At 39.5% G+C, this 27,773-nt stretch overlaps 2 protein-coding genes across 8 annotated transcripts in view; one reads left to right on the forward strand and one right to left on the reverse strand.

Annotated features, from left to right (window-relative positions):
• Positions 1-2,976, forward strand: part of map3k13 (mitogen-activated protein kinase kinase kinase 13) — a 35,773-nt gene extending 32,797 nt beyond the window's left edge. For all 3 annotated transcript variants that reach the window (XM_079666683.1, XM_079666685.1, XM_079666684.1), the window contains one exon: positions 1-2,976. In XM_079666683.1, coding sequence (XP_079522809.1) covers positions 1-96 — 96 coding nt within the window. In that variant the 3' untranslated portion in view covers positions 97-2,976.
• On the reverse strand, positions 2,539-27,641 carry col28a2a (collagen, type XXVIII, alpha 2a). Of its 5 annotated transcripts, none has more exons than XM_079666680.1 (38): positions 27,524-27,641; positions 27,346-27,418; positions 25,738-27,164; positions 21,831-22,418; positions 21,104-21,678; positions 20,538-20,558; positions 20,359-20,418; positions 18,706-18,759; positions 17,669-17,713; positions 17,557-17,583; positions 17,299-17,343; positions 17,138-17,182; positions 16,896-16,949; positions 15,792-15,860; positions 15,605-15,673; positions 15,419-15,487; positions 13,802-13,870; positions 12,957-13,025; positions 12,790-12,858; positions 12,622-12,690; positions 12,467-12,538; positions 11,805-11,873; positions 11,639-11,710; positions 11,359-11,427; positions 11,143-11,211; positions 10,521-10,589; positions 10,354-10,422; positions 10,167-10,235; positions 9,953-10,021; positions 9,747-9,815; positions 9,588-9,668; positions 9,433-9,468; positions 9,314-9,350; positions 7,685-8,242; positions 7,239-7,555; positions 6,869-7,124; positions 6,388-6,579; positions 2,539-6,307 (listed from the first exon to the last, which is right to left on the reverse strand). In XM_079666680.1, the coding sequence occupies exons 4-38, from the start codon at positions 22,063-22,065 to the stop codon at positions 6,300-6,302; spliced, it is 3,825 nt and encodes a 1,274-aa protein (XP_079522806.1). In that variant the 5' UTR covers positions 22,066-22,418; positions 25,738-27,164; positions 27,346-27,418; positions 27,524-27,641; the 3' UTR covers positions 2,539-6,299. The 5 variants fall into 5 exon arrangements, 4 of the variants coding, with proteins under 4 accessions (XP_079522806.1, XP_079522808.1, XP_079522807.1 ...); XM_079666682.1 differs by lacking the exon at positions 27,524-27,641 and having other exon boundaries at positions 21,831-21,977; positions 22,362-22,418; positions 27,346-27,481; XM_079666681.1 differs by lacking the exon at positions 27,524-27,641 and having other exon boundaries at positions 2,539-6,304; positions 27,346-27,481.
• Between the last annotated feature and the right edge of the window lie 132 nt (positions 27,642-27,773).

Raw genomic sequence — 27,773 nt, forward strand, 5'->3', positions numbered from 1 at the left:
AATCCACTACAGTTTGGGGACTCAGACTGTGATACGTCTGAAGCAGAGTGCTCCGATGCCACCATCAGAAACAACAAAGCCCCTTCCTCGTGGTGAAACCCGCCCCCCAGGGCTTCAGCTTCTTTTTCATGCCTTGAGGCCCTCGGGTCCCACTCTGCCCCGCAGAAGATACAGCAATAAGAGGACGACATTGTAAACAAAGCTCCTTATAGCAAAGCCCCATGCAATCTCTCCCAGAAAAAAAAGTTCCCTCTCATCTCTAGCTCAGCATCCAGGGATCCCCCTTTTGAATGATAATGTACAGTAGAACATTCATAATTTATTTTTGTCTGAGTTTTGAAGGAAAATCTGTAAATTCTCTCAATCTGAACAGATAAAAAAAAAAAAAGACATTTTGAAAACTGAGCATGGGCTTTGTATGATGATGATGATGATCCGAAATACCCAACCAACAAGGACCTCCCCTTCTTACTAAAGATCTAGCTGCTTCATGATGAGCCCTGGTACCCTGCCTCTCCAACTTCCATCCCCTCCCCACCATGATGAGTGAGGAATGGGGAGCTTATAAAAACACCAGCATGAACAACCTGCTTAGCAACCGGACTCCTTGAAACCATGTGTCCCCTCCGTCACCAGGGTCTCCTCTCTACTGTCCAGCATGCCTGTGCAGCGCGCAAAAAATGCACAACGCTGCCAGAGGACTGCATGAAGTGCACAAGCTCTCAGTGCAACGAAGACAGACAGTTAAGGAGATCATAAAAAAAAAAGAAACTTCCTCACACAGCTCATCCTCTTCGAGACATTGTCATCATCAATCAGGAGTTGTGAGATGTTTAGGGAGGTTTCAGTGTGTATGAAAACAGCCCTTTCCTTCCCCATTAGACATTACAGTTTCAAGTCTCATCTCAGGATTGTTCGAGGACTGTGAGAAACTGTACTGGACCAAATATTGTGTAGTGATCCTCTTTAAGCGGCACATACTACGGACCATATAGGAATATTAAAAAAGGGTCCTACAGATAGCCTTGATGTTCAACCTTTTATTGCTGACGTTAAATGTAATGTAGAGAAGTAGAGCGTTTAATTTGCTTTCCAGGTGCAGTATCCCATTTCTTGAAATCCCTAGGTGCAGCAGTTCCAATTTACAATTTTTCTAGCAGGTTAAAACAAATTGCTTTCTGTGCTGTCATGGATGAAACAGCAATAATGTAGGTTGGCGCTCAGGTGAGGAAGAAGGTACTTGCTCAGGATCCGGGGCGTCTAGCAGGCTAGATACAAGAGTAAAACAGCTTAGTATGGATGCTATGTTTTTAAATTGTCCCCTTTTTATGAACTCACTTTTAATGCTCAGGGTTTGTGTTGTTGAGAGCAGAAGCAATATATCAACAGCCACTAGATGGCGGCATTTAAAAACTGCTTACTTTTTCTTGTGTTTTGTAAATGTCCTTTAAAAGTTCCCTCCACCATCCGAAATGTAGAATCCCAGCAATATCACTATTCTTGCCTCTGAAAAGGGATACTGCATCTGTGAGAGCTTTTTAAAAAATATATTTTGTATCCCTATTAGAGTGTTTGTCATCCTTAAGGATTCTGCGTTTGAAAAATAGCCAGCCAGGGTTGAATTTAACGTTAAAGATGTCAAGATGTCAGCTCATGTGTACGCTGAATGCCGAGATAAAGTGAGGAATAAAAGCCAGAGACGAGGCCCCGGAGCAATAAAGCTGCTCTTGGTTTTCAACAACCTCATCTCAGTGTTAGTAACTCCTGTTGTATAAACATCTGTAAATGTAATGTAATCTTTCTTTGTCCTCTTCTGTCACTAGGACCAGTGCGACTGGTAAAAAACGAGCAGGAAGTTCTTTTATCTGTGTTGTATCAGTATTGACAGAAGTTTGTGAGTCATGAGAAGCGAGTAGCACAAGGCGAATCTAAAATTGTGCTGATGGATCAATTCCCTTTTTTTGTTGCTTAAAGATAGGGTAGGTAAGAATGGAGAAACCAGCTCGAGTGCGCTAGAATTTGAAAGTTTATGAGAACATCAAACAGGGATGTTAAGAGCATTCCATAGAATATAACAAAAAGTGCTTCTGAAGTGAATTACCTACCCTACCCTTAAAAGCTTTGGAAAGTCTCGGCCCCGCTGCTGCCTTTCCTCGAGCCTCCTTCACCCTCTTCTTCACTCTGTTTACGTTAGTGTGAAATAACCTAGTGTATTATAATGACTGGGTAATCCGATCAATATCCTGTGAAGTATGATTGTTGTTAAGATTTAATTTAATTTTGATATTTTTTCTTTGTAGCTGGCCTACATGATTATTGAATTAATTTATTATGAATGACTGGTAAGGTGTTCTTTAATTTCAAGCAGCTTTAGAAATGTCATGACCCATGATTTCTCCTGAAAAAAAGTATTATTTAAAGGAAGCACAATTAATGGGTATGGGAAGAGGACAGTATGTGTATGGGAGAACAAAAAGCATCGTCATATCATTGGCTTCATTTTTTTATTTGACCTTCCATCAATTACATTATGATTAATTAAGCATCAATAATTCACAACATCAGGCATTCCTAAAGTGTTTTAATCTCAACATAGACACTTCTAGTACAACCAAAAGCAGTCAGTGGACTGTCACAGCAGGGTAAATGAGACGTTAGTCTGAAGACATGTGAGGCCAATTCTGTGCTTCTGCAAAGATCCCTTCTTCTCCTTTTTATTCAAAACACCAGTTACTAACATCTGCATTTCTGTGAGATTGTCTCTAACTGTAGACATCCTCTTTGCCTCATCCCATGTATCAAACATCTATTTCTTTGTTAATCTTATTTCCAACTCCCTTTCCTGTTGAATGGCATTACGATCAACCAATCCTGTCCGTTTCCTGTATTATCCAGTGTACAGTGCAATGGGTATCTGGGAGAAATAAAATCTGAGCAAACAACTGCATGGAATAAATGCTGATGTACTGTACCCAACACACTGTGGTCTGTCTCTTATGTGACTCATCTAATTACATCTGTAAATAATTCCTATTCATTAATAGAATCAGTAAGGTTTGAGATAAATTCCATGAATGCTTAATCTGTATTCAAGGAAGTTACAAATTATGAGGATTGATCTGAAGTTAAAACTATTAAAATACTTGTTAGTAGGGCAGAGGTGTGCACTTTTGAGAGTAGATATATTTTGTGGCAGATTTAATTTGCTGTCCATTATTACTTTTGACTGAAAGAAGAACATTTTATTGACCAGGAAATATATATAATTGCCCTCTTTTTTTCAGTAGACATTTCCAATTCAGTGAAATGACTGAAACCAAGTTCGATAACATACAGCACAGGAAAGTAAAAGGGTTCATTTTGATAAATCAAACAATGTAAACAACATTTTTTTAAAGAAAGAAATAAGCATCATCATGTTGCTATTTGTTATTACATTTACTCTAAGCATAGTAATGTAGGTTTGCTCCTTCACCAAATGCATGTCACTATTAAAATAAGGTCCTGGCATTAAATACGCATTACAAACTTTCAGCACTGAAAAAGCTTGTAAAAGACAGCAGAGGTTTTGGCTGGTCAAAGTAAAAGCACAGGTGTTATTAATTACAATAACAAGGTCTCATTAAGCCATGACAGTGTGACAGTTAGTTAGCATGCTAAAAGAGAGGCAAGAAAATCTCCTTTCCTGCCCTGGTTACAGAACAGGGATGCAAAATGTTTTAGGTATGACATGTTTGTTTTTCACAAGTTTAAAATAGCCTTTGCTTTGTGGAACATACCAATCATATAATAGTATGCTGATCCAGCTTCCCCCCACGTGACTGAAGAGTGGTATGCTCCAAAGTCCTGCAAACACCCCAATAACACCCCCACAGTGGGCCCCCTGATTAGTGCTCTATTAAAGGCAGGTGTGCTATAAAGACCTTCCAATGAGGATGTTAAAAACACATGGACCGACAATTAAAACTAGAGAATGCAATTCCTGAAGAAATTGCTGGTGGGAATGCTTTATGCTGAAAAGCTGACGCTAAACTGATATGCTTTAAAGTATTGTGTAAGAAGAAAGTGAAGAATTTAGATTGAAATGATACATGAACACTGGGGGCTTGAATGTGTGATGAGAGAATAAAATAAAGTAAAAAGGCTTGGAAAAGCAGCAGAATATTTGAACTGCAAACTTTCGAACTAACTTGATGGTGAATGATCTGTCGCCATGCCAACGGCATTTGATGATATCCCATAATCCGCTTAGATGCGTTGATGGCTGCATCATTACCAAAACTGTGAAGTTTTGGGCCATTTGGAGCGTTTTCAATGAAGTTATGAGAAAACCATGTTTCATGGCGAGTATTGTGTTGCCATGGCAACAGCATTTGAAGAAATATCAAAACTGTCACGTAGATGTCTTCACGGCTGGACTGTTAGCACACATGTGAAGTTTGAGCACTTTTTGAACATTTTCATAGGAGTTATAGCGACATCGTCTTTTATGGCAAGGGATGCGTTTCCATGGAAACGGCATATGATGAATCCCCATAATTGACGTAGAGCTGTTGAGGGCTGGACCGTTAACCATTATCTGAAGTGTGGTGCTGTTTTGACGACGTGTCCAGAGATCAAAGGTTTCCATGGTGATTAGTGATAGGAAAGCATTTTCATTGTTCTGAATGAGAGATAAACCTGTTACATGTGAACGTTTTGTTGAAAAACCGTAACGAATATCGGTGACATTTCAAAGCGTGAAGCATGTCAAGGAACTTGAGCATCTGAAGTGTACTTTTTGTGTACTTTCGGGTTAATAATGTGGCCTTTTTGGCAGATTAACAAAAGGTGTGCTGCTGTGGTGGGGAAAGGTGAGGCTCAATTTACAATGGAGTTTAATGGAGACATGTTGAAAGTTTTTGTCACTTCATGCCCTCAAGAGGCATTTTGTTTAATTATTTTTGCTTAATGTTTTTTAATCTTTCAAGCTACAAGATGTTTTCCTAGGTTTGTCATGAAAAATTATGTATCAGGAATGTTCGGTTTGGGAATTATGGCAGGTTTAAAAGAAAATATGAAGGCAAAATTAAATCTGTCCTCCACTGTGACATCACGCACTCTAAAATCTGAAGAAGGCCTCTTTGCCAAGGTCTGAACAATGTTTAATATCTGTAGAAGTAAGAATCAGATTTTAAAAGTTTTGTTACACGAATAATGTCAGAAAGATGTGTGACATTTTAAAGTTGGAATGAGGTTGAGTGAAAGTAGGAAGGAGCAGTTAGCAGTTGAAGAAGGAGCAGTTAGCAGTTGAAGTTGCATGAAGATTGTTGAAGTCTGAAGAGTTCTCCATTGACTTCCATGTTAAAATGGGATGTATTATGTGATGTATCTCTGGAACTATGAAAGTTATGAATGATAAAGGTAATAGCCATTGATTCCCGACCGAGCTGAACGTTTTGATGTTTGAACAGAGTTTCTTCGATGTTCAAAGTGGGAGATGAAGCAGCGCAAAATAATCCGGCGGAATAAATAAAAGGTCGTTTTTAAAGTAACTTTATAGTAAAATGATTCAACTTTTTCATATCAGATGCTGGTTAGAGTTGTTATGGTTATGGTTATATTTCCTAATCAACAGATACAACACAGGCAAACCACCATTATTTTACTTTTTTTATTAAAAACATATAACCCATTTATTCAGATACACACACAAACTGCCCTTTAATTCGATATGTGCAGAAATCCTCAATCTTCATCACAAGATGACGATTGCAGTAGACAGAAATGGCCGTCTGTTACAGCTGCCGGTTAAAACTCGAACGAGAAGATTGTAACAACAACATAAAGAACACACACACAAGTACTCAGCGTTTTCTGGTAAATAATATAAACACAACGTAAAGCAAGTGGCTCATAGAGGTATAAGAATGATCTAAGGTACATTTCTAAATGATAACAAAATGAATGTAGGTTGTTAAATAAAACCAGGACAGACAAACCCTAAATAAAGGATTCATTCCGGTTTGTAGAGAACAATACAATTTGAGGTAATACAGTTTTGTAGAAGTGAATCTTAGTGAAGTCAGTCAGTTATCTTTGGTTTGAAACAGCAACATGTCAAAAGTTATTTTAGGATTTGATTCAATTGGCTTTTTAATTCTGTCTTGCTATTTTATTTGTTATATGCATTTGTGTGTGAAGACAAAAGTGTTACAAAAAGTGCATGAAATTATTTTCTGAACTCAACTGACAGAATTCATCACATTAAAATAACAAACAGTAAAGTAATCAAGTCGATTTTCTGATGGCTTCTCCTATTATCCTGCTGGGGATAAGACAACAATATTCAGATAATGAAAAATAGAAGGCAAAATGTTGTCTGTTATCAAATAAAATAAAAGTTACCCGTTTTGTTTAGAACGCAAGTCTTCTTGCATTCATCTTCTGTTTCATAACGGTTGTCATTTCCACCGCAGCCTCCGTACCAGAACTGTGCGCAGGCGTTGGCCTGCATGTCATAGTACCAGTGTATGGTGTAGTCTCTGCAGGGGCCTTGTTCTAAGGTGAGGTTACAGCGAGGGTCCTGAGCAGGGGCCTCTGGAGGAGAAATGGTGTGTGAGAAGCACATTTTCACCCCAAAATGTATATACATAAAAACAAATAGGCCTTTTTCACAGCAGGTGTTTTGGCTTGTTATAGTAGGATAGGCACAGGTGTTAAATAACATTAGTAATAGCTTTGTTCTATCCAAGTTTCCAAGTAAGCCATGACAGTGAGCCGGCATTCACCATTCCAGGACCCTCAGTAATCACTTATTTTATTATAAACATCTGTACTTTCCATCAGTTAAACGTCAAGGTGATGTTGCGCAGGCTGCAGTACTCACCTTCAGGCAGGACTGGACTCACCACTGGCTGCAACTGGTTAGAGCTTAAATCTAAAGTTGAGATCAGTGTTGACTCAGATGCTGCAGAAGAAGATAAGGATGAAGAAGATGATACGACGGCCTCATTGAAGTCGGAGCTTTCTCTTACAGGCGATAAAGATCTTGTTTTGTTAACTACAGCTACGGTTGCTACCGTGTTAGCGCCCCGCGTCTGGGCTCTGAAGTCTAAATCTTCACCTTCATCATCTTCCAGCTCCTGGAGTTAGAAGACAACATTAAAACAGGTCAGTGTTGTGAACGGTGCACCATCAGTGAAGAAAATGTCACCAAGTATACTTTAATTTAAACAATCCAGTGTGAGTTTTCAAACCTGGATTGGGAGGGGATCAGCGCTGATGGGCAGCGCGAAGGTGTCTCCACGGCCTCGGCTGCTGGTGCGCCCCGAACTTGGATTCTCCTCTTGGTTATCTTTAGCTTTTCCAGTGTTCCCATATCCATTATTATATACAACGTTATTATTGCCGTTATATCCATTGTTGTTCTCTGCATGTCCATTAGTACCATGGCCATTGTTTCCATTAGTACCATGCCCATGGCCAGTGTTCCAGTTTCCATTTGTTAAACGATTGTAAATGAGGGCGCCATTTTCATCTTCACAGAACTGGGAGACGAGTTTAGACTCCAGTGCTGGAAAAGAACAAATCTGTTTAACCATAAAGAACTTTACTGCCTCTCAGCTGAAAACAATTATAGCTATATTTGAATGGACACATTGCTAAAGGAATGATATTTACAACATCTGACTGTGGCTATCACCTGGTAGAGTGTTGAAGTCATCAATAAGGTACATGTGTTCGCTGTCGGGGTCAGAGGCAATGAGGTTGAGTTCTTGCAGGAACTCAGCCTGTGTGGGATCAGAAGAGTTGACGATCCCCAGGGCGTACATCTCGATGTTTGCGGCGTGAGCTTCCCTCACAGCTATGTCAAGTTTGACTGGCTCTCGGTTGTCAGTTTGACCATCGGTGATGACGATGGCTACTTTCCTGACTCCAGGCCGAGCGCTGAAGAACGCCTCCTGAGTCGCCTTTCTGATGGCGGTGCCAGTGTAGGTGCCCTCACCCATGTAAGAGATCTCTCTGATGGCCTGCTTAACTTCCTGTTTGCTCATGTAGCGAACCAAGTTGAACTCCAAATGAACATCCAGACTGTAGAGGACCAGTCCGATCCTGGTGGCATTGCGTCCGACTGTGGTCCGGTCGACCAACCTGGTGACAAAGTCCTTAATGATTTCAAAGTTCTCGGGGCCGACACTCTCCGAGCTGTCGATGACGAACACCAACTCCATCGGCCTTTCCTTGCACTTGATGCCACATCCTGAAAACAATAGGATACTGTCACTGTGGTCCTATAAAAGGGTTTGCTCGCAATGATGAACTCACAGAGAATCATCACAATACTCAATGGAGTCTCTTAGCGTCTTTCAGGTCATTATTTAGATTTTTGGACGAACAACTTTACTTTTTTGGTTTACTTTCACTCCTATATTCACGGAAAAAGCTCTAAAACTACAATGACAATTGTCACTCCAAACAGCAGGAAGACACAGTTAGCGGCTAGAGCTAACTGTGTTGGTACAGAGTTGGTATAGACCAAAACAGAGCTACAAGAAGAGTAAATATTGAACAAATTAATATTAATGTTTCTCCACGTCTGCTGGATGTATAAATGGGTAAACTATTTGCTGACATGTTTGCAATATGCATTTTGAAGGTCCCCTATTATACTCTTTTTCAACAATATATTATAGGTCTCGGTTATACACAAAACATGTCTCTGAAGTGTTTGGTTCAAATACCAAACATATCATCAATTGTAGCATCCCATAAATCTCTCTGTTTCAGCCCTGTTTCAAAAGTGCTGATTCTGTGTCCGTAGCTTTAAATGCAAAGTAGCTGCTGCTGGCCACGCCCCTCTGCGAGATGTTTGGCTTAATAAAACACAATGGTTCTCGAGGAGGAGATTCAGGTGATAAGGTGGGCGGGTGGTAACTTGGTTGGTTATTGGCTTATCGTTACACAACCCCAAATAACATTGAGACATCACAAAGTGGCCAAAATCTGATCAGCTCATTTTCAGACAGGTTTTTATATAAATGGATCAGGAGAAAAAAAGAGAATATTTTTCAGGAAACTTTCCGAATCTCTTTACACAGAGGGGCCAGAGTTATGTATAAACTAAATGAAAAAGTAGATTTAGCATAATAGGTGACCTTTAAATGTTAAGGTTTTTAAGCGGCCATCAATCATTACAGCTATAAAACATTTTACAGCTTACTGTATAGAAAATGATGCCTTCAGAATCTGAACCAAAGAATTGACAGAAAATACACATTTTAAATAAATACCAGTTAATGGTTATAACAGTAGCCTAGACTTGTAGTCTTACCGCAGATTTCTTTGATCAGCTTCAAAATGTCTTCTCTCTGAAAAAAAATTGAACATATTATATAAGTATAAAATCCCTATTATTCAGTGAATTTTTCAAACTTTTGTCGATAAACTTACTGTGAGTCCTTGGTCTCCTTTAACTCCAGGCTTTCCCTGGGTTGGTGAACAATTGAAACATTACATTAATATTTTTGGCCCAGTACATAGGGTAATAAGAATAAAAGATTGTGGTTTCATTATTTATTTGTGAGGAAAATATAGTTTTATCTTACTAGTTCACCAGGGACTCCTTCATCTCCCAATTCTCCTTTTGTACCCTTCGTGCCCCTCTCACCCCGTGATCCACGATCACCCTGCAACATTTGAGAGCAATCTGTCACTCAGAGGCCGGTTAATAGATATCAATACATTGTTTTGTTTTTAAACATCACCTTGGATCCAGGAAATCCATCTCCATGAGGACCTCTTGGCCCAGTCATACCCTGAGATCCTGCATCACCCTGAAATCAGATTTTAGATTTATTGAATCAATGGGGAGCTTTCCACACTCGTATGTAGATCGCCAATTATGATTATGGTTTGTTCTGCTAGAAAGTGCGAGAAAGATGGCACTTGTGTAAAGAGTGGTATTATTTACCTTCGGGCCTTGAATACCTTCTCCTACAGGACCAGATGGACCAGCAGGCCCTGCCCTCCCAACATTACCCTTAAAACAAATAAAATAACATCAACTTGCATATAGCATACAATCACAGGATACGTAGCTTTAAACTCACATGTTGTCAACCATTTTATATTTGTGGTTATTAGCTTTGATTCAGATCGAGCTGTTTGTTAGGAAATGTTCTTACAGGCAGCCCCTGTAAGCCCTCTCCAGTTGGCCCGGGCAAACCTGGCAATCCTCGAAAGCCAACATCACCCTGAAACAGATTATGACATCATGAAATATGCTCTATGGGCATCCCAAAGCATGCAAAATAACACAAACAAACAAACAAACAAACAAACAAACAAACCAATGAATGCATTGACACAAACCTTGGGACCAGGGATTCCTACTCCTTCTGGGCCTTGCTCGCCCTGTAATCCTGGCAGGCCTGGAGGACCCTGAAATAAATACATGTATTAATTAAGATAAAGCCAACTTGAACAGGATTGAATGGTTACTGCATTTTAGCATGTGTGAATAGGTTGAGAAAACTAACCACAGGTCCGGGGAAGCCTTCGCCTTTTGGTCCAACTGGCCCTAATGGACCCAGATGACCACGATCACCCTAATTAAAGAAAATATAGTGATTAAAACCATCAAGATGTTTTAGCTTAACGCTCTGTTTTCACAATCTTTGCCATAGTGTTCAGTTAAAGGTGGGGTAGGTAATTTTGGAGAAACCAGCTCGAGTGCGCTAGAATTTGAAAATACACAGCCGGAACAAATCTGCCACTTCCTTACAGAGCCCCTCCTCCAACACACACGAACACGCACATGACCAATGAGGGCACGAGATAAGTTTGTGCACAGATGGAAGGCTGACAGGCAGGTAGGCCATCCAGTTATTTTAGCCGGGCCGGCTAAAATGATTGGTCATGCTTTTTACAGTCCCACGGCTTCCACAGATTTATTATCAAAGCACTTAAGATATTCATTGCTAACGGGATGTTAAGAGCATTCCATGGAATATAACAACAAGTGTACCTCGAGCCGGTTTCTCAAACTTACCTACCCCACCTTTAATGTTAATTCCCTGATAGATAAAAAAAACTAAACAAATCAGTATGCTTATTGAAACAATATGGTTACCAAATGTCCTAAAACATTTGAGTTTTTACCTTTGGACCAGGTAATCCATGGCCTGTTTCTCCAACAGGACCAGAGGGACCAGCAGTTCCTACATCACCCTGGAGAAAAGACAAGAAAGTCAGAGTGATGAGTGGGTGAAGCAATTTCTTCTTGCATTACATCAGAATGTGGCAGCTCTTTTGACTTGTACCTCAGTGCCAAGATCTGTTAAGAGACAGTTTGATGATCCGTTTTTATTTATTTACCTTTGGACCTGATATGGAACGTCCTGGCTGTCCCGGCATGCCCTGCTGGCCTGACAAACCACGTTCACCCTGAAAGATAAAAGTAAAACTTAACATCCAATTGACATCTTTATATCAACAAAGGTGTAGCTGCCAACCTCCTGCAGAGGACTTGTTTTCGTGGTAAAGTGTGCCATAAATCAACCTACGGCAATGTTTCCATCATATAATAAATGGAGGCTGCGTATTTGATAATAGAAGCTCTCACACCCTAATACAATACTCGTTCAATAACTCTTACCTTTGGTCCAGATGGTCCTGATATCCCAGGAGGTCCATGTAACCCTCGGATGCCCCTCAGACCCTGGTCACCCTGCGAAAGATCATATATATCTGATTACAGTAACGGTTGTTGTTGTATACATTCTGAACAACACAAGGATTTATACTGTAATATAAATGCATACCTTCTCTCCTTGAATACCAATTCCTTGTGCTCCCTCAGCACCTCTTAGACCAGGTAAACCACCCTCCCCCTATGAGAGGAAAGATGGATGAAATAGAAGTAATACTTTTATAACCATGAGCTGAGACCAAAAAGTGGAAATAAATAAGTTTTATTTTTTTATTTCAAACCAGTGAGTTCATAATAAAGATGCACCGATCCACCTTTTAATTAAGAAATGTGTATACATGAAATAATTTCAAAGAGTGCAATGGCATATTGACAACTCCTTCAGAAGGTTTTCAAAAGTAAATAGGTCTTTAGAGAAATACATAAATATCTACACTATACCCACCAGAATGTTAAACAGTTTCTTTCCCAAAGCCATACACACTGCATAACTGCTTTATTTATTTAACAAAAGCACTTTAAATGTCTTTATTAATGTTTGTGTCTTTTAATGCTTGTCTTTTTTTTTAATGGTTTGCAAAGTTGTGTATTGTGTGTGTATTGTTTGTGTATTTTAAGCACTGATGGTACAGCCATTCATCATTTGATATACTGTGTATATATAATGACAATAGAGTCTTCTATTTATACAAAAACCCCATCAAAGATACTGTATCACTAAAGTCAATCGTAATGCAAAGTTTGTTTCTACACAGTCGGCCTAATGTACTTCACCTTCTGCCCTGGAGCCCCGTCCTCTCCTGGAAGACCAGGCAGGCCCCCCAAACCCGCTGATCCAGGATCCCCCTGTCACAGTACAACAGTATTATTTGATTTGATTAAGTTGGTACTTCCGATACGCCAACATAGACCATAATTAACTTATTTACCTTTGAACCTGGCTCCCCCAGGCCTCTCTCTCCTGTGGATCCCTGCTCTCCTGGTAAACCTTGATCTCCCTAGAAATACAAAAAGCATGAGGACAACTGCTCACCATACTTAAAAACCTAATACACTTTGCAGTATGTGTGTTTCATACAGCAGGTGTTTAAACAAACCTTAGGTCCAGGTAAACCTTCTCCCCGATTTCCTCTGCCACCTGGTGGACCCTTTGGACCCTCGACTCCCTGGGTAGTAATACAAGTTAGAGAGATTTTGGTGTGAGAGTGTCCCACTACTCAATGTCAGTTTGCTTGGGAAAATATATTGAAGACAATTTGCCGACCTTCTCTCCTTGTATGCCCGCTCCTGTCAGTCCAGTTGGCCCTGGAAAACCTAGAGGCCCCATATCACCCTGGAAGTACAACATCAAAGTATCAGTTCTCTGTGACTCGCTTCACCACAACATTTTTTCACAATGTCTCAACTGAATTTTACTTTTCTAATTCTTTCAAACAAATCGGACTAGTTTATTGTGTTTGATTCATGGTATGTTCTAATCCTCCATGAATAATAAACACAACGTAACTGTTTTGTGTGTTAGCAGGTTATGTGAAATCATGGTCATGTCTGTTTAGTAACTTTTGGCTAGAAAACATAAACGTTTTTGTCCTTTTCAGAACATAGGGTGGTGTTTCATTTTATCCTCTTGTGGCCGAAATTTGAATTACATCAGCGAACAGCAAAAAAACATCCCAGTCCTTTTCTGATTATTGAAACATTTTTACAAACTTAAAAAGATTACAAAGATGACAAATCCAATTACTTTAGTCATACATACAGCAGAATTTTTTTTATTTAGATCTGTTTTTTTCTTATTTTCCTCTCAGGGCTTTTTCAGGAGGCTATTGGTTTCTTACAATTTCTCACATGGGCTGTCAAACTTGAGGTACTTTATGCAAGAGAACACTTTGCATATTCTATCCAATTTGGGAAATACGCACACATCAAATAATGTTCAGTTTAATTATAGCACAATTGTGAAGCGCTAAATTATTAATATTTTGAGTTTGACAAATTCATGACCTCACACTGTTCCACTAATTAATGTGTGATGGTAAAGAGCAAAGAAACACAAAAATCAGTTCGAGCAGCATATTCTCTCTGTTAGGTGAAACCTCTATAACCCACCCGTTCTCCTTTGATTCCTGCACCCTGCTGTCCCCTTGATCCCCTCGGTCCGCCAAGTCCCCGTTCCCCCTGTGAAGGAAAACATGATATCTGTCAGTATATCACAGACACTTGCCTTTGGATCACAGCCAAGTGTGCATTGTTCTGAGTGAAGAGCGTATGGAAGGGAAGCGTGTTGGCTCCTGTTATCCTCTTGTGATTGATACAAACTGATTCTACGCACAAAGAATGGAACCCTTTTTTCATGCCACTTCTTGACTGCATGAACTTTTGCCAGTGGCAGTGATTATGAAATGATGAAGCTGCTGATGGATGTGTGAAGAGAGTGTGTGATCACCCCAACAAAAGCACTCAAGATACATTTTACAAGAGGTCGAAATCCGCAGGGGAGTCAAATCTACTAGGAAGTGTGGCACAGGTAAAACAGATGTGTTGCTTGAGGACATTATTAGTGTTCACTTTCCAACAGCTTTCTCTAAGAAATAAAAGTGTACCTCCCCATAAAAATGCTCCTCTTGTTGCCAATTTCACCCACATGTTCTGTCTTGTGAGAGGAGATGCAATTATTTGTATGCTCTTGGATATGATTCATTAATCTGAATTTATTGTTGTTGTGGTTTCTCTGTTCTGCTGCAATAATAATGTACTTGCGTATTTAAACTGTAAGCCATATACCATTGGGCTCAGTCTAGCATTTGTCTTGTCTAACCCTTGGTTTAATCCCAGGCATCTCTATTTGAATGGAGTATTTGCAGAGTCTGGTGTAAAATGTATGCAGCATGTTGCAGCATGGCAGGCAAAAATATAGATTTTTCAGGCTTACAGTATAACATTGTATGAGTGAGTAGTAACGCTACAGTGAACACCTGATATGTGAGCCAGTGAGTTGGAAAAGAGTGAGATCTGGTTTCAACAGATGCAGACCATGAACGGCAAAATACTCTCCAAAGATTGGTACACCTTAAAGGTGACCTATCATGCAAAATGCACTTTTGTACGTCTTTTATACATGAATATGTGTCCCCGGTGTTCCAGGGAACTCACCAAGTGTCAGAAAACACAACCCTCTCTATTTTCCTCCATACCCGAATCTCTTAAAAAGGGGCTGCAACGGATCTGATACAGACTGATCCAGATTTGAACACTTCTCTGACGTCACAGAAGTGGCGCTACGGCTATTGGGCCAACTCCACCAATCAGGAGGAGACAGCCACGGACATTGCCGTTTGAAAGCGCTGGAGACGCTGTAGTACATATGCCAGGCCTGTAGATGGTGCTGTTCTCACAGAATCAGTCCATGCAAAGACAGTGTTAAATTGAGCGAAATGAGGAATGGCTAAAATGCATGATCTGTTTGGTATTTTGAAAAATAAAAAGTATAAATATGCCTTATATAGGTATGGTCCTACACTATTTTATTCAAATATAGCATGCTAGGTCCACTTTAAGCAAAATCCAAAATCAATATACATATATTAGCATATTTAGCATATACACATGAATTAATCAACAACTGACGCTTGTCTCTTTCCAGTCTACCCTATAGACATGGTGTGATCTAGTTTTACTATTACTGTTGTTTTGATGAGTTATCTGACGATAGAGTTGGAAAAATACCTTTGGTCCGGGAAGCCCCTCGCCTTGGGGTCCTCTTTCCCCTTGAACACCTTGTGGTCCTTGAGGTCCCTGTAAACAAAGCAGAGTGTACAAAAGGTTACCCAAAAAATGCTCAAGTCAAATGACCTGCGTGGGCTTTCTCAACAGATCACCACAGAGACACAAATAATTTCCTGTTTAACTTACAGGAGGGCCGTGTTCGCCCACTCCACGGGGGCCGGGAGGACCTGCTCGACCCTGGAATCCCATATCACCCTGCAGATTTAAATAGTAACAGATCATTTAATAAGAGAAACTTAAATAAATTGATATAGCAGCAAACAATCACAATGTGCAAGACAATATCCAGAGGATAATCCATAACATAATTGACCTTTGGTCCAGCAAGGCCAATGCCAGTTTCCCCCTGAATTCCCGGAGGGCCAGATATGCCACGTTCACCCTGTAAGCACAAACATAATAACATTATTACTACTATTAATCAATTTAGAAACAAAAAAATGAGTCCTGAAAATAAGTCCTAAACCATAAGTTTGGTGTCATCCTTTCCTCCATAAAAATGCCCTTCTATTACTGAAAAATTAAACACTATGTTGCACCTCGGAAAAATATCAAACTCAAAACAAAATTTGATAGTACAGATTTATACATGGATACTGCACACACACACATGCAGGTAACATGCTTCTTTGAAGATGAAATCAATTATGTAAATCTTTTGTTTAGTGTTGCTGATATCTTATATCTTCCTGCAGGGCAGGACATAAGAGCTTAACTTGAGCTTAAGTAATGCTTTAAAGTTTGAGAAACCCCAAACAACAGTGTCTCAAATGAACAAAGAACTGCTGGAGGCTCTTAACTACATCAACATTTGGATGAATTACATGAATGCATGTGTATCATTGTACTACTTTCCTTTAACCAGAATAAGTAACTTAATACAAACTGAATACAATTGACTATTTAGACATTTTCTTATTCAATGAAATTAATTTGTGAAAATACATGTCTCATCGTCTCTTTAGGCGACAGAAACAGAAGATAAACTATATAGAAAGACCACCAAGAGTCCTGTTAATATTTGCAAATGCTTCCTACAAGTCTTCACATGGCCAGACACCCAACACTGACTTCCATGTATGTTATTTATTGGACGAGCTGACATTGCTGACAGCACTTCCTAGTCTGTATTTAGTAACAGGATACGAGTAGATCATTAGCAGAATCTTTAGTGTTTTTATTTTGCTGATGGCTCATCCCAATGCTGGTGAATAACAGTAATGATGGGGAAGACGTTGGCTCGTTGCCGAGTGTTCACACAGGGGTTTATTACCAGACAAACAGTCCTCTGTGCTGCACGGTAAAGACCGGGTGGTAAAGCTCCAACCTCTAGTTTGAACTAATCACAAAAGGAAATGTAAAGGCCACAGCAGATGTGCATGATGAGGAAAGCAAAAGTGTTCTAAAAGGGGCTGACCTGCTTTCCCTGATGGCCCTCTGGTCCAACGTCCCCATGTGGTCCTGGTAACCCCTGCGCAGAAATAACATAAAATAATTGATAAAAACGGATTTTAAAAAAACTGATAAAAACTGATAAAAAACACATCCCACAACATTTCAATAAGCATGTTTGGATAAATGTGTCTGCATATTCACAATCAAACACAAGCTCTATTTAAACTTTATAGTTGCATATTTTACTACTTGATTACTACTGACCTGCAGTCCTCTAGGTCCTCTTGTTCCAACTGGTCCCTCAGGGCCCTGAACCACATCACACAGGAAACAAAAAAGCTCATCAGACCAAACACAGTATTTACAGTAAGGATTGATCAAACTGGAAACATAATATTCAGTGTGTGTCGACAGTGCGGTTGTACCCTGTCTCCTTTGATTCCTGGAGTGCCACATTCACCCCTCTCGCCCTATGTAGAAATTACAATCTGAACAGACTTGCATTGTTTCCAACAAGACAAAATGACATTATCATTCATTTAAATGTCTTCAGTGATTATGATGTTGTATTGAATGTCATTTTTCTTGTATATTGTCTTAGTATTCAGTATATCCGATGCTATAACAATTAAAGACTTGATCTGATCATAAAATAGTATTGTATCGTATTTTAGATCACAAACCTGCTCTCCTTTGTAACCTGGTTTCCCCTGCAAATAAAATGAATGGGATGTTATTGTGAACAACCACAGAGATATTGGTTTTCTTACTTTGATCATAAATGTTGAAATGTACCTCAGCACCCTCTTTTCCAGGTAGACCACTTAGTCCTGCTTCACCCTGATGTGACAGAAAATACACTCATTGAATCATGGAATAAGAGTTACAACTGCTTGTATCTCTTATCAATGAGTATCCTTAAACAGTGACATATAGCAGGTTTAAACAGATTGAGAAGAGAGACAACAACAAGAAATATCCTCTATTTAGAGTTGGCACCAATATAAATAGACTGAAAACTTATATTTTTTAAGTTTAAGTGCTATAAGGTTGAAAATAATATAACTTAAGATCAACAATAAGATGATGTTGAACAGCTGTATATAATTATTCACAAATTAATAAACTCATACAATATGAGCAGATTATAATCACGATAAATCAATATTATTTACAATATATAACATATATAGATAAATATAGAGTGAGAGCATATTTTGAAACAGCACATGCTAAAAAATGTTTCGAAGGGGAGGCACAGTTACAAATTGTTAGTGTGACAGTAATATATATATATAGTTATATATAGTTATAGTTATATATATATATATTTATTTTATTTATCATATTAAGTGCATTTAAAGAGAATAAAAGAGGGCCTTAATCTGAGCCTTGTGGTACTCCAATGGAGATGTTTGAAGAGAACGAAAAGTTATTTTTGTAAGCAGAAACTGCACTTCATAGAGTTTGCCATAAACTCCTTGACAAATGTTTAAGCATGTCATTTCTTTATTGTATAATGTATTTATATATTTTGTCCTTAAACTAAATGTTTGTTTTAAACAAATGTCAGAGTTAAAATGTAAATTTCTGCTACAAATGATTAAATACATGAATTATAACATTTGAACCAGTTTACTCCTTCCAGAAACTGAAAAAAAAAACTACTCAGGAGGTATTAAATAATGCTTTATATGTATATGTTTTGTGACAACCCTGTGGTTGTCCACCAGGTGGTGCATATATATGTATATGAACCATATTATGTAACACCTGAAAAAGCCTTCCAGCTGAGGCATGCACAGTCCACATGTCCATCGAAAAGCACTTACCTTTTGCCCTCTAAGCCCGGGGGCTCCGTCTTCTCCGGGGCGACCTTTTTTCCCCTGTAGAATGGAACCAAGTTAGGGTGAAGTTGATTTATTTTTTCCATTGACATTTTGCTCACCTCTTGGTGTCCACATTGACAGCTTGCTCATGTTGCATGGCAAATGTAAAAAAAATGTGTTGTAGGGTAAAGAGAACATATTCTAAGTGCAAGGCTTAGAGTCTATGGCGTAAAAGGGTACACCCCAGATTTATTTTTCTCGAGCTCTTTGACATGGCATACAAGTTTGTTCTGATAAACTCTCAGAACATTAAAACACTTTGCCCGCACATCTAACTAAACTGACCATTAATATCATAGAGGAGAAAAAGCACATCAATCTTCATCCTTAATCAAAAATGTAGATCAGGGCAGCATAGTTGATTCTGGACAAAGTGTTATTCAGACCAATTTTTTGTTTAGAATGCCAAATTCATTCATTCCATCCTCCAAATAAATATTAAAACAACAGTTAGTATTATTTATGATTTTATTTTAGGACTTAGACATTGCAATCTAATGTTTTGTTGTTTTTTTCACCTGTTTTTTTCTATTTAAACATATTTTGTATTGCCTTTTATTAGGGTTCTTTAAAGAACCACTGTTTCTAACACATTTCTTAAATTAGTCGTGTTTTACTAAAGTCACAAATCACAAACAGGTCTATGTCCCAAACTTGAAAAAAAAAGGGTATCATGGATATGTATTTGGCATGTTTATGTCTGTAGACAGGCATTGTTTGAGAAACACAGGAAGGAACTGAGACATAGGTAACTGGGAGGGCAAGAGGTGTCTTGTCCACAGCCAGGGCCAGGGGGTCACGGTCTTGAGCTGCACCTGGACAGCGTTTGTCAATTGTTAAAAACCAGAAATCACTAGTTTGTGGCTATTAAACTAATGAGAGCAATTTCAAAAGCCTCTTCGTATGATTGGAAGAATTTAAAGAATCTTTTTTAGGAGAAAGCACCTGGTTAATAACCATGCAGCTGTCAGCAACATGATTATCTGCCAGGCCTCTGAAAAGATAGATATTAGTCTAATAGTGTAAAGAGGGGGGTTTGTCTAGAGTGGGCAGGGGATCATGATCTTTTAGCATCACACAGAAATGATGTGTATTATCTGATGCTATAGTGCTGTCCTTTATCCCTGTGTATCTGACCGTGGCATAACGGGTCATATGAAAGATTTATGGTGGCCAGAGCTCCAGTTTTATGGGGAGTGGACCTACAAATATGGTGCCTCTGGTTTCCCAAGGGGGACAACACATGTTGCACGAGAAATGCACAATAGCTGATGGAGACGGGGCAAAACAAACATATTTATCTGGGGAAAGCAGACCATTGTCTCTGATGTCTTTTTCCTGTTGCCATAGATTTGCATTTTAGAAATGTGGGTCAGGCCCACATATCTACTCCTTCTGCTTGGGCAATTGCCTGCAAGCTATACTGAGGAGAAAAAACAAGTAATTATCCTGATTGTTCAAAATGGTACAATTACCATACGTCAAATACAAGGATCATGATAGATTTCTCTTCCCAACATGTCTGGAAACCTTTTTTCTGACTTCAAAGGAAACTACTTGTGGAATATTTTGAAAGGTTTGAGTATAAATACTCACCGCAGGCCCGCTGGGTCCCCTCTCTCCTTTTTCACAAGCACATTTCTGAGCCAGGGGGCACTTCAGAAAAGGGACACGTTTGCTGTCATGAATGTATTTCTATACAACCTCACAAAATTACACATTATTACATTTCAAAAGCTTCCATATATGAGCTTTGTAGTATTAATAATACTTACTGATTCTTCAGCCAAGCTAGTCTGCAAAGAAAACAAAAGTGGATGAATATCTGATAGAATTTGAATATTGTATCATTGTAGTATCTTATCAGGTTGGTCTAGTTGTTGCTTAGTGATTATTTGTTATAATCTTTTAATGTAGCACAATAAATGACAACAACTTCATACAAGTATAAACAAGTTTGGGAAAACAAAAGGTAAGGTCAATTAAACTTGAAATAAGACAAAAGTGATAAGGCCGAGAACAATCCTTAATACTGTCCCAGTTTGAAGAATCTTTTTAGCCAGTAACTGTAATGTCTAAATGCCAGTCATGTGTGTAATTCTAGGAATCCTAGGGTATATGCTCAAACATAATTTTTCTAAAGCTGTGTAAAATGTTTCAAATCCAGAGCTGTCATATCATCCTTTCATTTGTTTCCCCTGAGCATTGTCATCATTCCATCTCTATACAAATACCTGAACCAGCCTGCCTTTGTGTCAACTCTGAACTGATCTATATGCAAAGCAAATACATCACTTTTCTTCTCAGTGTTGACTGCTGAAAGACGAGGAATTACACTCACAATCTCAGTGGCGATTTTTTGAATAACGTCTTCGTCCTGTAAATTATAGAGGAAGTGGGAAGCCGGGGAGCTGGCCAGTAGTCGCAGCTGGGCGGCATTGGCTGGCTCGTTGGCTGTCCGGGTGATGCCCAGAGTGAAGATTTTGATGCCCTGGTTCTTGGCATCAGCAACAGCAGAGAAGATGTCCGGGTTCCTCGGATGGGAAATGCCATCTGTGAGCAGCACGGCTACTTTGATGCTGCTGGGGCTGGTTTCTTCTAGGTACATCCTGGTCATGTTGGTGATGGCGTAGGTGGTGTAGGTGCCGTGCCCGATGTAGACGATGGGAGTTATAAGGGTCTTGAAGTTCTCTGTGCCCCTCCAGTCCTTGAAGGTCTGCTCTCTGATAACGTGGCTGCTGTACTGCAGAAGAGCCACCCTCAAGCTCAATCCTTGGCCGGTAGGCAGCTGGATGCCCTTCAGTCTGTCCACCATGTTCATGGAGAACTGTTTCTCCTGCTGGTGGTTGTCTTTGGCGCTCTCGGAGCTGTCCAACAGGAAGGAGAGCTCCAAGCTACAGTCCTCATCCAGGATGGCTGAGTGCACACAAAACAATAAGATGAAGGACTCTTTACTGGTTGTAGAACATGCTTCTAAAGTGTTAGTATCAATAAGTGATAACATTTTAATTTGACTATATGCCAAAATGATGCATTTTTTGGTTTATTCATTTTATTTTCAATCTTACCTTGTCCATTGTTTATATTTGCAGCCACAGGTTTGGCCCTGGATTTCTTGTTAGTTTTCCTCTCTTCGTAAAGGTCTTGCGCCCAAACACATGTCAGTGCCGTGACCAACAGCACCAAGTTAAAGGAGGGAACCATCCTTGACCCAACTTTCGAGAAAAATCGCAAAAACAAATCATTATGGATATATTTTACCATAGACACAACTATTTTCTGCATCAAATCATTGCAATTCATTTGATATTATATGGTGCTGTTTACATTGTAAATGTTATTGTCACTACAACATCAACAATGTTTTTTTTCCCTCTAACAACCTATAGCTTATACTTCATACTCTGAGTATACATGTCACTCTTTTTTGTGTCATTATATTCCACCAATTAAAAGACTATAATTGAGTGGAAAAGTTTGTGAATCCATATATTTGATGAGCTAAGTTTTTGAAAACATTTCAGTTCAGTCAGAGAATTTAGAGTCAAACAAAAAAGTTATGAATGTTATTAAGCAATTTAGAAATTCTGTCAACTCACAGTTAAACCTCCTTTGGAAATGCTGCAAATTATAGTGTCCTTTTTGAGTGCAGCCCACTTGAAGAAGGTATCAGGAAAAGCAGAAGGTGCACAGTAAGCTCCAGTTAGCTCATTGATGAACAGAAGCAGAAGCAGCAGCAGCAGCGGTGTCAGTCATTCTGTGGAGCAGAGAGTGAGAGACTCCCAGACACTCACGCCTCCTTTATAAGGAGGCACCGCCAGACCAGAGCCCATTGAGCGTTTCCAGGACTCCGCTCTGCCCTCAGGGAGAACTGGGATGTGTTTACAACAGCAATTTTCTGTGTGTTTTTTTAAATGTGTATTTTAACCACTGTAAGTTCAATCAACTATAGTTGACTAGAAGTTTTTGAATAGCACAACTTTTGTTTAATTATATAATATTGTGTATTTGTCTTTTTTCAAAGGTTATATGACCTAGATATTTGCATATTATCTCATATCCTTTGAAAGGAAAACATACTTAGATTGATTGGGTTAGACGTATTGCAGAGTTGTGTGAGGTGAGATCTGGATAATAGTTATTTGTTTGGTAGTTATTAGTCCGGATTTTTTTTTTATTTCTTGTTATTTAAATCTGTTGTCACTGTAAGTCAGTTAACCTTGCATACAAATATTTGAAAAATAGCACTGGTAAATTATGTTAAAATCCTTTTTTAAGAGGAGACATTGATGCCAGAATAAATTCCACAGGAAGTTTAGAGACCCTATGGCAAAGGTCTGATCACCTTTGGTCTCCGCCCTGGACTATATATCAACATTGCCTGAGGTAAAAGGGTTAAAGAATCTGAGATGTCCTGAATTAATTATAAAACTCCAAAGCAATGCCAGCTTGTCTAAAGATAAAAAGGGTCAATAGCTCCTGTTGGTTTGATTAAAAAACAGAGGTGTTACTGTCCTAGATGTAGACCTTTTATTGGCACTTGTGGTTTGTTTTCTTTAATTATAGTTTTGCGAAGAGGGGGTGGCAAACATAGACAGGTGACATGAAATATATCTCAATAACTGGCGGCAGTAGCCTATAGGTGAAACTTCACCTTACAGAACCTAAAAGATGACCATCTGACCATCCACTGGTAGAGGTGACCATTTGGTGTACTTTTCCTGGAGTGTTTTTAAGATACAGCTGGTCCTGTACAGACTGGCTGAGGATGCATGGCTCCCTGTCGGGCTTAAGGAGAAGAGGCTTTGTATTGCAAAGCTCCAGGCAAGAAGTAATTATAGGAGACTCTCTGACACAAAGGAATGTTGCACTGAATGATGGCTATGCAAAATCCACCCCGTCACTTTACGCATTGATGAATGACACCCATTCATATATTGTTCCTATATGCTGCAGCAACATGTGTAAATTGTGAAAATTATTGTTCAGTTAAGCTGTCTTTCATGTGCTTTTATCACTGACTGAATGTGTTTGTTATGTTCCCCATTATGTTTGTGGTTTACAGAATCTTAGAGCTTTGTGCAAACTTTTGAAACATGCGATAACATGACATCACTGTTATCAAAGACAATAACTAGGCCTACGACATATAGGTAGTCAAATTACCGAGCCCCCTAGGGACATGGAGAAGAAGAAAACAATTATTTGAGAAAAGCCAAAAAACAAATGTTTTGTGAGTTCAATCAAAGGGGTTTTGTGAGATCTCGCAAAACTTTTAATTTAGCTCAATGTACTTCCTGTTCAGTTCGGCAACACAGAAACCACAACAATGGAGCGGTTCATCGATTTTACTTTGAGCTTGGCCTTAAATATATATATAACATCAGTGCTTGGCAATAGGCACGGGTTTCACATAAGTGAAAGACACCTCAAGAGAACACTCATCAGAGCGAGGGGACATGCACGTCGCAAAGCATACTCTGAGCTGAGTTATTGACAGATTCGAATTTCGCGGATCAATAACTCATGAACATAACGTTGTAAAAATACAAACAACATGACTTTACAATCATACATAGCAAGGTAGACAACGAGCTACAGAGTCGTTTTTATCAGAACAGTTCGATACGCGACGCCATCCGAGCTACATTTCAAGAATTGGTCACAATCTGCAGCTGAAGGAGGTAGAGGAGTGCTTAGGGACCGTCTATAAACTGCATTGCGAGATCTCGTAAACAATTATTATTTTTTAAAATACATTTGTTTGTATTCTCCATGTCCCCTAGGGGGCCCCGTATAAAATTACTTGCAGATAGACAAATCATTAATAATACTTTTACACTAACTGAATGTCAATAACAAAAGGACATGAAGTGCATAATCATTACTTTGGTTTGGCTAGAAAGGTGCGTTAATTGGAGACAAGGTTAGTAGTTAAGGTTAAAGAAACTGGAATTTGAATTTAAGTAGTGAAAATATTTGTTTATCCAATGAATGCCATATAAATGGAACAAACAAGTGTTGCAAATACAGGTTCTTTTATTGAAATGCACGCTGAATTGTATCATTGATGTGTATATATCATCCTAACTTCACAAACTATGTGTATCAGCATTCTGCACTGAATATGTACCATTGGATGTTCAGATTCATATGCTCACTGTTTGTTTTGGTGATTTAATCACTGTTTATGTTGCTATTTTCAATTATCTCTGAATAAAAAACCCTTGCTAAATAAGGCTACTTAATATTTGTCCAAAAAATATCATATAATAGTAAAACACCAACAGAGACTATTTGACAATGACTAGGGGAGAGCGGGGTAATGTGAGCCATTTTTTACATTTGCTCCCCTCTAGCCAAGCTAAAATGATATATCAGTACAATTTACACATTTCCTATTAATTCAGGAGGTTTCCTAGCTATGGAAATTATCAGAATGTCTTCAGGACAAAGGGCAATGAAAATACGATTGTTTAAAAAAAAAGTGGTCTTGTGTCTCACTTTTCCCCAGCTCAGGGGTAAACTTAGACAGACCAGAGAAATCAAGGGTGTAAGGTGAACCAGTTGGGGGTAAGCTAATCCGCTTACGTTTTCCACTTTAAAACTACCATAACAACACATGTTGTAACAATTAGAAACCTGATAGCTAGATTGACAACCACACATTCCAAAACTAATGTTGGACTAGTATCAGAATCATGGGGATTGGTCAATTAAGCACACTTTTTTAAACACTTGCAAGTAACCCAAAGTACTAAAAAGTAAATCAAATACAACATAATATAATTCAAAATGTTTTAATTAACATTCACAGTGTGAGAGTCAGAACACAGGACCTTTAGAGCCAGCTAGTGTCTGGGGGTCAGAGCAAAGGACAATCAGAACCAGCTAGTGCACAGTCTGGGGCTCAGAACATAGGACCATCAGAACCAGCTAGAACAGCCTGGGACTCAGGACACAGGCTAGACCCACCTGGATTAGAACATCAGCCTCATACTCTATAACCAGGCCTACTGTACATTCCAGCCCTGAAGGTTACAGGGAAAGACGAAGAGTTGCTCTCTCTCCGTGTGGTTCCTCCAGGCCTATTAGGTTGAGGCAGCTTCTTCACCACATCACCTTTAGGAACATGTGCCAGATCATTTTCTTTTATAGCAAACGTGAGTCTCTCCCACTGTTTCTTGTTTCCCTGGATTCTTCTGAGGAATTGTGTAAGTATTTCGTCATCCTCAACTTTCTCAACCATGCCAACGTAACGGAGACTCCTGTGTTTGGTTGCAAAGTTAACTAGGACAAAGTCACCCACGTTCAGATCTGTGTTTCCAGGATCACTTCTCTCATCCTCAGGGCTCTCATCATCAAGTGGGACAGGGACATCACTCTCCTCAGAGCTGCTATCTATGATTTTCCTTTTGGGTGCTTTCTTTTTCAGTTTTCCCTTTTCTTTGCTATTTTGTTTTTTCCCTGCCAGTTTCTTTTGTCTCTCTTCATAAGCCTTTTCTATTGCCTGCTTCTCAGGAGTATCTGTTAGGATGGCTGTCTTCACACGCTTTCTTTTGGTTTGTGCTCTGGGGGGACATTTGGGAAGTGGTAGGATTTCACGAGGAGACACATATCCAGGTCGGCTGGGAACATCTGAGTCCGCTGGCGAGGCACATCCATGTGGACCACGCGGAGTGGATGGATTCGCATCTGCAGAAGGTGGTTCATCTGCAGGGAGTGGACCATCTGGATCATCTGAAGTGGATGGACCAGTGGATGCAGGCTGCAGCTCAGGGTTTGGCCGGTCTGACACCATGGATGGTGCAAACGCTTCCTCAGGGAAAATATCTCTGTTATATGGGAAAATCCAGAAGTGATATTCCGTGGTGTCACTGCTGACAAGAAGGCCTCATTCACAAGTCCTGCAATCTGGTAGATGGAGACTGTTTTGCCAGGGTTAGATCTCATCAACCCATCAAGAGCTCAGTTGTATAGGGTCTTGAACGATACACGGTCACGTCGAGAGGCTGCATGCGATGGGATGTGTGGTGTGGAAGGGTGAGCATAACAATACTGTTGCTCTTTGCTTTTTCTACTGCCTTGAGTGAGATGTGAGCTTTAAGATTATCAAGGATTAGCAGCATGGGACGGTCAGGAGTGCACTGAGTGTGCTGTATCAGGTGATCAAGGAACTCAGGCCAGGTGTCTTCATTCATCCATCCTGTTCTGGTCGAGGCACCTTTGGCTCCTGGAGGTGCTCCAATCATGAAGTCATCCTTAAAACTAACTCTGGGGAAGACAAACATGGGAGGTATGGCATTCCCAGCAGCATTCACTGCAAACACCACAGTCACCAGTTCTCCTCTCTCAGCTGATGTGATAGAACCAACTTGCTTTTTTCCTTTCTATGTCACAACCTGAATCAAATAAAAAGTTTAGAATCAATGGCATGTGCAATCAGTAGACAACTATTGGTCTAAAGGTACATTGTATTTAATTTCAGTCCATTCATTTTTTCCAGTTCACAGGTTCACTGGTCATTATCACAAGCCACTCAGTATCAGTCTGGTGCTCTCTAGTGTATCATGTGTAGCTTACCTGCCGTGGCTTTTGAACTGTAAAGACGCCTGTTTCATCCACATTGTAAATCTTGTGTGGAGGGAATGTGTGCCTGTTAAAGAAGAGAGGCAAGGGAAGAACCTTATCAGAATCAAAACCAAATCTTACAGGTAAAGCCTCCATAAAACATTTGCAACTAAAAAATAAATTCTGTCACCTGTCCATCACTACAGCCAGATTTTCGAAGAACTCCCCCACTGTAGTTTTATTGAAGGCTGTAGCCCTTCCCAGGGATGTTGTTCTAAGTTAACCTACAGAATCATGTGATCTCTTGCACACCCTAGCCTACCTGCACATTGTTTCTCTGTCCAATTGGCAGGGACAGGGATATTGTTTCTCTCTGCGTATTCAAATGCCAGTTCACGGCACTTAACTGGAGCAAGGCCATGGAACTGGTCAGCTAGTTG

Source organism: Notothenia rossii, assembly GCF_949606895.1.
Source record: "Notothenia rossii genome assembly, chromosome: 2".
Taxonomy (NCBI): domain Eukaryota; kingdom Metazoa; phylum Chordata; class Actinopteri; order Perciformes; family Nototheniidae; genus Notothenia; species Notothenia rossii.

Coding starts and splice junctions, on each gene's coding strand:
- col28a2a (XM_079666680.1), bottom strand. CDS start 22,065: ATGAATTGCAATGATTTGATGCAGAAAATAGTTGTGTCTATGGTAAAA. Junction 20,419..20,537: donor CTAGCTTGGCTGAAGAATCA/GTAAGTATTATT, acceptor CCTTTTCTGAAG/TGCCCCCTGGCTCAGAAATG. Junction 16,950..17,137: donor GAGGACCTAGAGGACTGCAG/GTCAGTAGTAAT, acceptor ATTTCTGCGCAG/GGGTTACCAGGACCACATGG.